The 14,628-nt window shown below is 37.5% G+C and overlaps 1 protein-coding gene across 2 annotated transcripts in view; it reads right to left on the minus strand.

Annotated features, from left to right (window-relative positions):
• LOC115863995 (nuclear body protein SP140-like protein) overlaps positions 1-14,378 on the minus strand; it is an 87,742-nt gene extending 73,364 nt beyond the window's left edge. For both annotated transcript variants that reach the window (XM_070045887.1, XM_030877603.3), the window contains exon 1: positions 14,221-14,378. In XM_070045887.1, coding sequence (XP_069901988.1) covers positions 14,221-14,252 — 32 coding nt within the window. In that variant the 5' untranslated portion in view covers positions 14,253-14,378. The remainder of the gene's footprint in view (positions 1-14,220) is intronic.
• Between the last annotated feature and the right edge of the window lie 250 nt (positions 14,379-14,628).

Genomic DNA, 14,628 nt, shown 5'->3' on the forward strand with positions numbered 1-14,628 from the left:
TGTATGGTGTTAGGGAGTGTTCTAATTTCATTCTTTTACATGTAGCTGTCCAGTTTTCCCAGAACCACTTATTGAAGAGGCTGTCTTTTCTCCATTGTGTATTCTTGCCTCCTTTGTCATAGATTAGGTGACCATGGGTGCATAGGTTTATGGGCTTTCTATCCTGTTCCATTGATCTATATTTCTGTTTTTGTGCCAGTACCATACTGTTTTGATGACTGTAGCTTTGTAGTATAGTCTGAAGTCAGGGAGCCTGATTCCTCCAGCTCTATTTTTCTTTCTCAAGATTGCTTTCTATTCAAGGTCTTTTGTGTCTCCATACAAATTTAAAATTTTTTATTCTAGTTCCGTGAAAAATTCCATTGGTAATTTGATAAGGATTGCATTGACTCTATAGACTACCTTGGGTAGTACAGTCATTTTGACAATATTGATTCTTGCAGTCCAATAACGTGGTATATCTTTCCAGTTTGTGTCATCTTTGATTTCTTTCATCAGCTTCTCATAGCTTTCAGAGTACAAGTCTTTTGTCTCCTTGGTAGATTTATTCCTAGGTATTTTATTCTTTTTGATGCGATGGTAAGTAGGATTGTTTCTTTAAAAAAGAAAGAAATCCTGCCATTTAGGACAACATGGATGAACCTAGAGGTTCATTATGCTAAGTTAAATAAAGCAGTCACAGAAGGATAAATACTGCATGATTCCACTTACATAAGGTATCTAAAATAGTCAAACTCATAGAAGTAGAGAATTGAATGGTGGTTACCAGTGCTGGGGGTGGGAAATGGGTAATTGTTTTTCAATGGGTATAAAGTTTCAGTTATGCAAGATGAATAAGTTCTAGAGATCTACTATAAAACACAGTACCTATAGTTAACAAATACAAAAAGGGGTTTGGAGGTGATAAATATGTTTAGTACCTTGGTTGTGGTGATGGTATCATGTCCAAACTCATCAAATTTTATACATTAGATATGTGCAATTTTTTGTATATCAATTATACTTCAATAAATCTTTAAAAAATATAGTTACTCACACAAGGGGAAACTGGAAAGAGGAAAGCCAATTTAGGCTTCTGAATTGTGAATGGGGTCAGGAATCAGAGGCACCATTACTTCAGAAGACAGATTGAGTGGTGAAAGTCAAAACTGGCACAGTGAAACTCACCAGTCAACTAGAGGCATCCTTTACACAGAGCCCTAATCAAGTTTTCATCTCTCATTCTTAAATGTAAATGGACACCTGATGGAATCCTTGAGAAGAAACAAATAGTAGGGAAAGAGATGGAAAGTAACTAACTCTCAAAAAAACCTTGTAATAAATGGAATTAAAAAAAAAAACTATTGTCTTCAGTAGTAGAAAAACAGTATCGGATTCATTTTTCAAAAAAGATGTATAAAAAAAGAAAGTTTTAAAAAGAGGTTTTGGAAATTAAAAATATGATGGCAGAGATTTAAAAATCACTAGAATGAATGAATGAGCTGAGAACATTTTACAGATGGTAGATTCAAAAGAAAAAAAATATAAAGAACTGCCCCAAGACCCTGAAAAGCAGGAAGCTTGTAGAGGATAAACCTAGGAGACCTAATATCCAACTAACATGAATTCCAAAAGATAGGAGAAAGCAGAAGGGAGGAAATAACTGAAGAACTATTACAAGCAAAATTGTGTGACTTAAAATAAGTAGGTTTCCATTTGAAAGGGCCCTGGAGTACCCAGAACAATGAATAAAACCAACCCTCACACTAAGGCAATTAAAAGAACAAGAGAAATCTCCTGAAAGAACAAACAATGAAACAGATCTCTCCAGTCTGTCAGACCCTGAATTGAAAAAGGAGGTAATAAAATTGCTGAAGGAATTAAGAAACACTATTGATAGAAATTGCAGATCACTGTAATACAGAACTAGAAATTATAAATAGGAGCCAATCAAATTTAGACAACTCAATTGCTGAGATGAAAACTGAGCTAAAGGCAATAAATCTGTTGCATTTCTTTACACTGACAATGAAATATCAGAAAGGGAAAGTTAAAAAAAAAAGCAGTCACTTTTAAAATTGCATCAAAACCCCCCCAAAACTTAGGAATAAACCTGACCAAGGAAGTGAAAGACTTATATGCTGAGACTATAAAACATTGATAAAGGAAATCAAAGATTTCTGCGGAAAAATACAAGACAATATTAGGGGAAGTCCACTTAGTAAGATTTATATCCATAAGATCAACAAACTCAAACCAATAGTTTTCCCCTATGCCAGCAATAAAAATTTAGAAAATGTAAAAGAAAAATGAGTTCCCATTTATAAATATAATTGTAAAATGCCTAGCACTAAATTTACCCAATGAGCTTACCATAGGGATCATTAAAAAACAATAACTTTACTGTAGAACTTGAATATGTACTTGAATAAATAAAGAGACATGCCATCTTTCTAGTTGGGACCATTCAGAATTTTTTAAATTTTAATTTAATTTTTAAATTTTAATTTAAAATATAATTTAAATCTATATATTCATTCAATGTCTATTGACTGAATCCCAGAAAGATGGGTTATACTACAGAACATTAACAATTGGTCCCAACATTTATCTAGAAGAGAAAGAACTCAAGAATATCTATGAATATTTTGAAAATAGGAATGATAAAGAGTTTTACCTATAAAGCCATAGTAACTAAAATATTTCAGTGTTGAAAGAGGAATAAAAAAATAGAATCATGGATCAGAACAAGGATCACCTATATATAAAAGGTAATCTAGTATATGTTTAAAATGTTCTTTCAAATCAGTAGTTAAACTACTAAGTTAATGTTATTGCATAAATGGTCCTTTTTTGAAGGAAAAAAATGGTAGTTCTGTAGCTCATTCCATTTGCAAAAACAAATCTCCCGTGGAATTAAGAAAGAAATATAAACCAACCAAAAAAACAACTAAGCAAACTATAAAACATTTTATCTTTCCTTTTTTCTTTCCTTTCTATCTGCCATTCTATTGGCCACTGTCCCTTATTCGAAGAAAATTTTTGCAAATACCTTACCAGGAGTCCTTACAAAATTCATGATTATTTCCATTTTCACAGAGATTCCATTAAATATCCTGATCTTTCAACTTGCTGACCTTCTTATCTCTAATAATCTTGTCTTCCACTTGATTTCTGCAACTTTCTTCCATGGCCATACTTTAGACTTCATCATTTCTCCAATTTATGCATGCTCCAAAATCTCAGACTCAAATATGACCACTGCCTCATCTATTGCAGGTCATGTCTTCTAACACCTGCACTCCAATGAATCTGTGATCCCCTACTCTCAGGTTCCCAATTCTGCTACATTTTTAAAAAATTTTTCAAAATTACTTCTATGTCTTCACTTTTCTTACCCACCTAAATTCATGATATACTGTTATATTCCAGTGTTCTTAACCTTGGCTATACATTAGAATCTACTAAGGAGTTTTAAAACATTCTAATACCCAAATACAACTGGGAAGGGGATCAGTAAGTTCAAAGCTCCCCATCATGCAGTCAAGTTCTAGGACTGCTATTAAAATCTGCCTCTTAAATTCACCTTTAACTTCCTCGTTCACATCTCCCTCCAGTGAATTTATCTAATATATCGATAACCCTGGATAAAATCAGATTAGCCCCTCTTCCACTCATCAGCACCCAAGCTATCTGGAGAAAAAAAAAACAAGCATGCTAAGTGCTCTCCCTTTAAGTTTATAATCATTAAGCTGAAATGGATTCTCGGTGCTGTTGAGTAATCGTACATCATGCTACTCATTTCACTTTTTCCTTCCCTGAATGACTGTTTTACAGGTTTTCTATCCTCAAACTCTTCCAACCCTTTCTCTCCCTCTCAACTGAGAATGTAGATGCAAAACAGAAGAATGTAACTGCATCCTCTCACCATGGAATACATCAGCCTACCTACATGGGCACCCATTGGCCTTCCCTCCTGTTACAGTGCACAGACTGCCTCTCTTCAGCCTAAGGACAATCCCCCCACTTGGGCACTGTTTTCCATTACCTCTCCCTGACTCAGGCACAATCAATACAGAATCATTCTTTCTCACTTCTGCCTCAACAACTTTTCCTTCTCTATTGGACTATTACTATCAACATACAGCATGCTTCAATATTACCCATTTAAAAATATCCCTACACTCCCATTACCTCTCCTGTTGTGTTTCTTGTTTGAAATTGTCCATATTAACTGTCTCCACTTTTCCACCTCAGTCTCTCTTGCACACATTCAAGTTTTACCCCTACCAATACCCTATACATAATATTTTGGGTTTATGTTTTCCCTGACCTCCACACTGCCAAACCCAAAGGCCAATTCTCAGTCCTCCTCTTACTTTATCCCTCAACCTCAGACATTGATAAACTTCTCCCTTCTGGAAATGCTTTCTTCATTTGGCTCCTGAGAGCCATGCCTTTATGGCTTTCCAACTATCTCCTTGGCTATTCCTACTCTTTTGCATGTATTCAACTACTCAAGGACAGTTCTCTTACCTCTTTTCTATCTGCACTCCTTCCCTGTGTAATCATATCTATTCCCATGGCTCTGGATACCAGCCACACATGGACAATTCCCAAATGTGCATCTCTACCTCATATCTCTCCCCTGGACTCCAGATTTATATTCAACCATCTTCACTTTGATGACACAGGTAGGCTTTTTACAATTAGCAGGCAGCAACTGATCACTGATCTTCTGAGTCACCTCTTGAAACCTGCTTATTTTCTAATTTTTCCATATATAGGATTTAGTAAATACATATAACAGCACCTATGAGGTATATGCTCTTATTATCCCATTTTACAGATGAAGAAACAGAGGTACAGAGATGTTAAGCAATATCCCCAAGGCCACATAATTATTGAAGAACAGAGTGAGGCTTTGGACCAGAGTCCAGGCCCTTTAATCACTACACAATGTTGCCATCTAGGCAAATGACAACGCTCTCCTTTAATTTCTTTGGCTAAAACATTTCCAGTCTTCTACGACACTTCTCTTCCTCTCATACTTAATGTCTGATCCATCTTTGACTGTTCTTGGCTTTACCATAGAAATATATCCAGTATCCCACCCTTTTTCTTTATATTCATTGCACCAACCCGGTCCCAACCACCATCATCTCTTGCCTGGCTACTGTCATAGCTACCAACTAGTCTTCTTGTTTCCACTCATGTCATATTGCAGCTGTTCTCCAAACATCAAACATAAGCAAAAGAGATCTTTTAAAAACTGGAATCAGATTACTTCACTCTATTGAAAACCCTCCAATGACTCCCCACTCTATTTTGAATAAAATATAAAGTCTTGACCATGACCCATGAGAAACATGACCTTCCAACCTCATTTTCTACTACTCCTCTTCTAGATCACTGCCCTTTGGCACCTTAACCTCCAAGCCTTCTTCAGACATTCCAAGCATGTTTCTATGCCTGACTTTTCATTGGCTGTTTCCTCTACTTAGAACATTTCTTCAGGAATTGGCATGGTGCTTTTCCTCAATACATTCATGACTCTCATCAAATACTAACCTCTCAGAAAGCCCTCCCAGGACATCCTGTCTAAAATTGCACTCCCATTACACTCTATCCATGTACCCCATATGCTTTTTTCTTTATACTCTTACCACTTTCTGTCATTAAATTATACATTTATTTGTTCATTTGTTTACTATTTGTCTCTCACTGGAATGTCATTTCCATTAGGGCGGGGACTTGGTCTGCTTTGCTCACCATGATATTCCAGCATCTCATTAAGTTCTGAAAACATGGTATCGGGAAATATTTGTGAATGAATGAATAAAGTATTCGTATAATATATAGGAGAATATGGTTAGAATTCTGAGTATATAAAAGGCATTTTTAAAAAAGCATAAGGAGGATAACATTGGTGAACTTGAGTATAAAAACGGATATGGATACATGTACCCCAATGTTAATCGCAGCATTATTTAAATTGCCAAGATATGGAAGCAACTTAAGTGCCCATCAACAGACGAATGTATAAATAAGGCATGATGCGCACACACACACACACACACACACACACACACACACACACACACACTGGAATGTTACTCAGCCATTAAAAAAATAAAATTTTGCTATTTGCAATAATGTGAATGGACCTAGAGTATTGTGCTTAGTGAGACAAGTCAGATAGAAAAAGACAAATACTCTGTGTTATCACTTATATATGGAATCTAAAATATAAAACAAATGAATGTATATAACAAAACAGCAACAGATTTACAGATACAGAGAACAAGCTAGTGGTGGTTACCAGTGAGGAGAGGGAAGTGGGGAGGGGCAAGATAGGCATATGAGATTAAGAGACACAAACTACTATGTATAAAATAAATAAGCAACAGACATATATTGTATAGCACATGGAAATATATCCATTATTTTGTAATAACTTTAAATGGAGTACAATCTATAAAAAATCGAATCCCTGTGTTGTACACCTAAAACTCATGTAATATTGTAAATCAACTCTACTTCAATTAAAAATAATAAAAAAATTTTTAAAATTGTATGTGATTTTTGAATAAAATGGGAAAATGAAACTAGACTATAGGTTAACCCTTGGTTAGTATCCACATAAAATAATGTAAACAAAAATTCATCAGAGGGTAGGATCGAACAGTTTGAGGCAGGCCAGAAGTCCAGTATAGAACAATTAGAAGAGCTGGGTAGAATACCAGAAAATGATTTTAAAGGGACTAGAGAGCTACAGAAGCAACAGAGTCTGCAGAGACTAAGGTTCTAGAGACTGGAGACCTTTGGGAGCTGAGAAGCTATAATTGTTATTTTTCAGGGTGGTGGCTGGTATTTGCTGATTCTGGTAACAGAGGCTGAGAATTTGGGCTTGGCCAAGACCAAAGAGTGTTACTCTTAGCAGGGAACACAGAGAGCTTGTGACAGTCACACAGGGCTGGAGACTTGAGGGGCCTCAACACACAACCCATTCTTCTTCCCAAGATATTTGGTAAAGTTTTTAAGGCCAGGAGGCTGGAATAAAAATGTAAAAAGTCTCTGAAAAGCAAAGCAGAATTACCTGAAGGCTCACCATGCAGAAAAGGCAAAGACAATCATGATGAGGTCCAGAGAACATAAAGGGAGAGAGTTGAAAGCTCTGAAGGGAGTGATGATGTGGCTTTGGAATCTGTAGCCTTTTTGTCCCATGAGAGCACTTGTAAATTCTGAACATAGCTAGAAGCTAAGAATCTGGACTTGGCACAGGCAAAGGGCTGTAACTGGAGGACAAAGAAACTAGCAGAACTTCTGATGGTCATTTGGAGTTGGAGTGCAAAGTTAGAGACTTCAAGGAAATTAAAAACTTGGTTGGTTTTCTCAAGAACTTTTTTCATTTCTAAAGCTGCATGAAGAAAGAGGGTGAAAATATGACAAAAGCTTCGAAAAGCAGAGAAAACTTGATTGCTCTCTCTCAGTTGAAAGCCCTGGATGTCCTCATCTGTGATCAGGGCAAACCAGAGGTATATTAAATCTTATCAAAAAATGCATACTAATCTTGAGTCATTTCGTGCCCTGAATGTGTAATGTAGTCTGCCTCATTGTTTTACTTGCTTAGCAGAGGAAAGGGGAATCACTCTTATGTGGAAGAGAATATTTGGGGGCTCCATGTCTTGCATACACAATGTCTGGCATTCAATCAAAAATTAATAGGCATGTCAAAAGATAGGACTATAAGACCAAACCAAGAAAAAAAAAGATGATGGAAGCAAGTGCACAGATGATCCAGAGATTGGACTTAGCACATAAAATCTGTGATTAACATGGTCAAGAAAATGGATGAAATGATGGAGAAAATAGAAAGTCAGATAATTCTACCAGAGAATTGGAATCTACAAAAAATAATGAAATGGAATATTTAGATCTAAAAATACAATTTTAAAAATGAAACTTGTTGGTAGTATTTAGCAGAAGATTGGATTAAAAAGACAACACTTGTCGATTGGCCAACTAGAAGATAGATACCTCAATAAAAGACAACCAACTAAAGTACAGACATTTAAAAAATGGAAAAATGCAGAAAAGCATGAAAGGAATATGTGAGAGACAGTCAAAAGGTCTAGTATAATCTGCTTTTGAGCCCTTGAGAGAGGAGGAAGCTGGGGGGAGGGCAGAAGAAATATTTGAAGAGTTAACGGCTAAGGATTTTCCAAAACAGATAAAAGGCATCAACTCACAAATTCAAGCAACTGTGAAAACACCAACAGGTTAAATGCAAAACAAAAACAATAAAAAAACAAACAAATCTAGACTCACTACAGTTTAAATGCTAAGAGAAAATCCTAGAAGCAGTCAGAGAAAACTTCAAGAGCCACAATCAAACCTCAAGCCATAAACTTTGAAAAATGGCAGTTAATCAATCAATCAATCACTTAGTCAATGACCATAAGTTTCCGGTGTGGTAGGTCAGGATTCAAAACATCTCAATCTCTCCCAACTCCCACAAGCAGTACAGAGTTCTGTTGAAAAAAACTTGAGTTGGAAAAAGCATTTAAACATGTTATTAATCATAGAAGAGATGAAACCACCATAAGGATTTGCCAGGCAAAAGTAAAGGGGAAGGAGAAACCAGAGAGGTAAGCAAAGCACAGAGACACTTTTGATTTGAGGGCATCTGCTGACCCCAGAGAATCAGGACCTCAGGTTTGACAGCCTTAAGGAGTGAGAGAGACAGAAATAAAGTCTAGAGTCCACACAGGGTGGAGAGTCCAATGGGAGTCCAGACCCTGACCTTGACATATTCATGGTGAGAATAAGTGGAGGGACATCTCTGAATTTACTGAATTGTATTCCCAGTTAAATCACCTGGGTTCCCCCAGGTTCTCTCAGCCCCTGAACATGTGCTAAACAGTTCCCAAATTGGTGCGTCCCGAGGCACCTGGTTGTAGCAAACAGAAATCCTTTCCAAAGCCTAGTACCTTCACTGTGGTCCCAGATTTTACCCATAAATAATTTTTCTAAATATGATGCTAGTACATAGTCAAAGATAACCAGCCATATAAGCAAAATAATCTTTGTGAATAGAGTGTGGAAAGGAAAAAAATAGTAACTTTATAGTGGAAAAGCCTGGCAAACACTACCTAAACCAAATGATCAAGGCCAGCATTCCTGGAGATAAGTCAGGTTGACATATCCCCTGATACGAGGTGATGAGAAGGGCATTTCACCTCTGTGGTTTTCTTTCATAAAACCTATAACCCCATTATAATCATGAGAAGGACATCAAGACAAACCAAAATTGAAAGATTCTACAAAATGCCTGATCAGTACTCTTCAAACTGTCAAGGTTGTGAAAGACAAGGAAAGACTGAGAAACTGTCACAGACCAGAAGAGAAGAGGTGATGGGATGGCTCAATGCAATGTGGTATACTGGATTCAATCCTACAAAAGAAAACGGACATTGGTGGAAAAACTGGGGAAACTGAAAAAAGTCTGGGCTTTAGTTAGCAGTAACCTACTAATATTGGGTTTTATTAGTTTCAACAAATGTACCACAATAATGTAAGAGGATAACAACACAGGAAATGAAACTAGGTGTACAGTATTAGAGACTGCTGTACTATCTTTGCAACTTTTCTGTAAATATAACCTTATTCCAAAATAAAAAGTTTATTTAAAAAAAGAAATCTGTGAGTGAGAACTGGCAGAAACAACAGAAAACAGGGTCACAAACACCTCATATATTGAAAGTATCAGATGCCAAATACAAAACTTCTTTAATCTGTGTAAGTCTTTTTATTAAGAAAGAAAGTCTATAGCAAACATCATTCATAATTGTATAATGGTAAAGGACTTCCCTTTGGGACTGGAATCAAGATAGAGATGATTACTATCACTACTTATACTCGCCATGTACAAAGTCCTAGCCCACACAGTAAGGCAAGAAAAAGAAGTAGGAAGTATAAGAATTAGATTGAAAGTAACAAAATAGTCATTATGTATACATTATATAAATTTATATCTCTATACAAAATATATATCTCCATACAATTTATTAGAATTTTTTAAAGTTTGGCAGTTTCAATTTATTTTTATATCTTAGTAACAAGCAGCTAGAAAGTTGATTTTTAAATTATATAGATATCATAGCACAAAGATCTCAAGTATCTATGAATAAATCTAGCAGAAGTATAAGACTCCTAGACAGAAAAGTTTAAATTTTATTAGAAAATATTTTTAAATTAATATATATATACCATATTAATGAGATGGAAGACAAGATTGTAAAGATGTCAATTCTCTTCAGATTGACCTATAGAGTCAACGCAATCCTAACCAAAATCTCGACAAGATTTTGACAAGCTGATTTGGAGATGCAAAGGGCCAAGACACTTTGGAAGAAGAAAAGAACATGGGAAGATTTACTCTTCAAGAGTTCACGTGAAGTTGTTGTCGCCATGACAGTGTGGAAACACATAAGGAGAGGCTGTCATAGGTCAATGGCAGAGAAGAGAGTGCACAGAAACAGACCCTGCACATATGGCCCCTTGGCTAATGGGAAAGGGAGCACTACAGATCAGTGGGGAAAGGGATGGTTTAACAGATTAAAGGACTCTCAGACAAAAATTCATAAGAATTAAAGTAGAAGCTTTCACCGTAGATCAGACAGGAAGTAATATTGTCTCAGATAAGACAGGAAATGTGGGGGGAAAAACACAAAAACATTCACTCAGCGTAAGGCTGTGGGTGGTGGGAGAGCTGCCCAAGTCATGCTGGAACGAAATGGGCTGTAAAACCAGGGCAGGCATATGAACAAGAAAGTAAAGCAACACTTGAAACCAAACTGCAAATAGAATCAATCTGGAAGGATAACCCAGAGGATGAAGAAAACATCCCCAAAGCACTGAACATCACACAAAAACCTAAATAATAAAGCAAGAACATGAAGATAGGGTGATAAAATAACAATATGTGACTTCAAGTGGAGTTGGAAGAGCTGTAGAAACAAATTAAGATCCCCCCAAATAAACAAATCAACTTAAAAAAAACCCCAAGAAACCAAAAACTACTAAAAATTAAATAATTGTCATGAAGAAAAGTTTGAGACAACCATCACAAGCAGAAAGTAAAAAGCTAAAGAGATGAAAGATTAGGGACAGATAAAAGCTGTGAAGGCTGAAGTTGCTCCAGTGGAAGAATAATTTTGCCCCAAAATTGAAATAGAAAATCGTTTTGGTGATACTAGAGGAGAAACTTACCCTGAAGTAAAGGTAGAATTGAATCTATCACCTTAAAAACACAAGGGCTATATTTAAAGACTGTGCACACAGAATTTATCAATAACACTCTGCATCACTTTATTTATTCATAATAACAAGGGTACATCTATTTTATAAAATCAATACAATAATAAGGCTATACTTTAAAGTTTAAGCTTTAATAAGATAAAGTCACCACAACAAAGTGAAAGGGCAAGGAAAGTATATTTATAAGTTTCAGAATTTTAGCAAATTCTCCCTTACAGTTAAAGAAAGAACAATCACCTCAACTCACTAACACTGGCAATAAATCAACCGGCACTTCATAGAAGAGGCCAATAGACAAAAAAACTGTTCAACCTCTCATGTAATCAGGAGGGTAAAGTTAACAAGATGCAACTCTTGATCCACCACCTCTGCAAAGTTTGGGTGTGGGGAGATGGCTCACCTAAATCTTGTAGGTGAATACATTGGTTCAGCTACTTAGAAAGGCCGTTTGCAGAATCCATAAACAATTAAACATTAGTACCCTTTGCCTCAGCAATTCCACTTTTTTGGTTATTGACACAAGACAAACACTTTTATATGTACAAAAACATAAAGAAATACATCATCATTGTTATCACTGCTTCTTCGTAAAAGTGAACAATTGAAAATGATCTAAATGTCTGTCAATAGGGTGGGGAGGAGGGATGCTTTAAAAACCATGGTGTAGGGGGCTTCCCTGGTGGCGCAGTGGTTAGGAACCCGCCTACCAATGCAAGGGATGTGGGTTTAAGCCCTGGTCTGGGAAGATCCCACATGCTGCGGAGCAACTAAGCCTGTGTGCCACAGCTAGTGAGCCTGCGCTCTAGATCCCATGAGTCACAACTACTGAAGCCTACATGCTGCAACTACTGAAGCCCACACGCCTAGAGCCCATGCTCCGCAACAAGAGAAGCCACTGCAATAAGCCTGCACTCCACAACAAAGACCCAATGCAGCCAAAAATAAAAAAACAAAACAAACAAAAAAAAACGATGGTGTAAGTCAGAATGGCCATCATCAAAAAGTCTATAAATAATAAATGCTGGAGACAGTGTGGAGAAAAGAGAACCCTCCTACACTGCTGGTGGGAATGTAAATTGGTACAGCTACTATGGAGAATAGTACGGAGATTCCTTAAAAAACTAAAAATAGAGCTACCATATGATCCAGCAATCCCTCCTGGGCATATATCTGGAGAAAACCATACTTGGAAAAGATACACGCACCCCAATGTTCATAGCAGCACTATTTACAATAGCCAAGATGTGGAAGCAACCTAAATGTCCATCAACAGATGAACAGAGAAAGAAGATTGGTATATTTATACAATGGAATATTGCTCAGCCATAAAAAAAGAACGAAATAATGCCATTTGCAGCAACATGGAGGGACCTAGAGGTGAAGTAAGTCAGACAGAGAAAGACAAATCTCATATGATATCACTTATTTGTGGAATCTAAATATGATACAAATGAACTTATTTACAAAACAGAAACAGACTCACAGACATAGGAAACAAACTTATGGTTACCAAAGGGGAAACGTGGTGGGAGGGATAAATTAGGAATTTTGGAGTAACATATACACACTAGTATACAAAGTAGACAAACAACAAGGACCTACTGTATAGCACAGGGAACTATACTCAATATTTTGTAAAACCTATATGGGAAAAGAATCTGAAAAAGAATATATATTTTTATATGTATATATGTGTGTGTATGTGTATATATATATATATATAAAACTGAATCACTTTGCTCTACACCTGAAACTAACACCATATTGCAAATCAACTATATTTCAATTAAATAAACAAACAATAAAAACGATGGTGTATCCATTCTACGGGATAGTATTGGGTTGGCCAACAAGTTCGTTCGGATTTTTCTGTAACCTCTTTCGGAACTTTTTGGCCAACCCAATATATAGCTGTTAAAAAGAATGAGAAGAGCCTATGGCTATTAAGGTAAGTGAAAATGCAAAATGGCATTCACAATATGAATCCATTTTTTAAAAAAACAGGATTCAAATTTTGTATTTAAGAAAATGAGTTATATATGTAAATGCAAAGAAAAGGATCTGGAAGGTTATGCCTGCGACTCTAACAGGACTGGTATTGGAAGCTCCAAGTGGGTGAGTGGTGAACAGGACTTTTTCCCTCTATATACTTCTGTATCGTTTGAAATTTTATGAGCAAGAATGCATAATGTATTTCTTTTGTATTAAAAAAATCAAAAAATTTAAAATATTAAGTAGTGGTATTTCTGACCCATTACTAGAGAAAAAGATAGGATTTCTACTCTTTTTCTTGTAGAGGTGTAACCTATTCCAGAACAGAAAACGAAACCAAACATAAAATTACTCAGCCTGTGCTAGCTCTTTGCAGTTTGGGGTATTTCTCTTCCCTTTAATTTCTTTGCTCGGGATCTCTGGAGGAAGAACCCAGGCCCCCAGCTAGAACTGGGAATAGTGGTCCCGTCCACAGGACAGATACGAGACCGACAGCACCACCCAGGGTTTGAGAATAAATCAGGGGCTTCTCCTGAATTTTTTATTTTCGAAACTACCTTCTTCGAAATGACCTGTGTGAAGGTAGAACTGACCTGAGGGGAATGAGAGTGACCTGGGGCCACAAGGAAATAAATCCTCGCTGCAAAGCCTCAGGAAGGACTGCTGCCTTCAGACAGGCCTGCCGGCTGAGCAGTAGCTGCAAAACAAGTAGTCACCTGTGTTGTGGCTGCAGGACTCAACCAGCAGGCGCCCTGCGGCAGTTTAAAATCCCTTCCTCATTATACATTCCTGCCCTTCATTACACTGCAGGTGACTGTTCCCCTACACCAGGCGTAAAGCAGAGGTTTAGTGCAGAGTCCAAAGGACAGCACTGAAGCAGCAGCGAGGCCAGAGCGAAAGGTGGGAGGAAGGGGGAGAAAGACTGACCTGCTGCTGAGCTCGCTGCCCCCAGAAGCCATCTTCCCGCCCAGACTGGCCTGGGCCTGAGCTTGGCCTCCGACCCCTCCAGGCTCCCCAGCCTCGGTCCGGTCCCGGGAGGCTGCTGGAGCCCTGACCCCTGAGCCCTGAGCAGGAAGTCTGCTCTTGGGACTCACCCAGAGATGACTCCGCCCAAGTAGGGAAAAGGGAAGTGAAAGTATTTATCAGTGAGCTGTGCTGTGCAGATGCCCTCCCTCTTCTCGTAACTCCACTGTGCTTCCAGCCATCCTGACATGTGATCCCAGGGATGAAAGACAAGGAATGACAGTCGGGGCCTGGAGGGCCAAGGGAGGAGCAAGGCCAGCCCTCAGGGGTCCACCTGTTTGTGCAAAGACAGCAACAACTTCTGCATGACCC

This window comes from Globicephala melas, chromosome 7 (assembly GCF_963455315.2).
Source record: "Globicephala melas chromosome 7, mGloMel1.2, whole genome shotgun sequence".
Lineage (NCBI taxonomy): Eukaryota > Metazoa > Chordata > Mammalia > Artiodactyla > Delphinidae > Globicephala > Globicephala melas.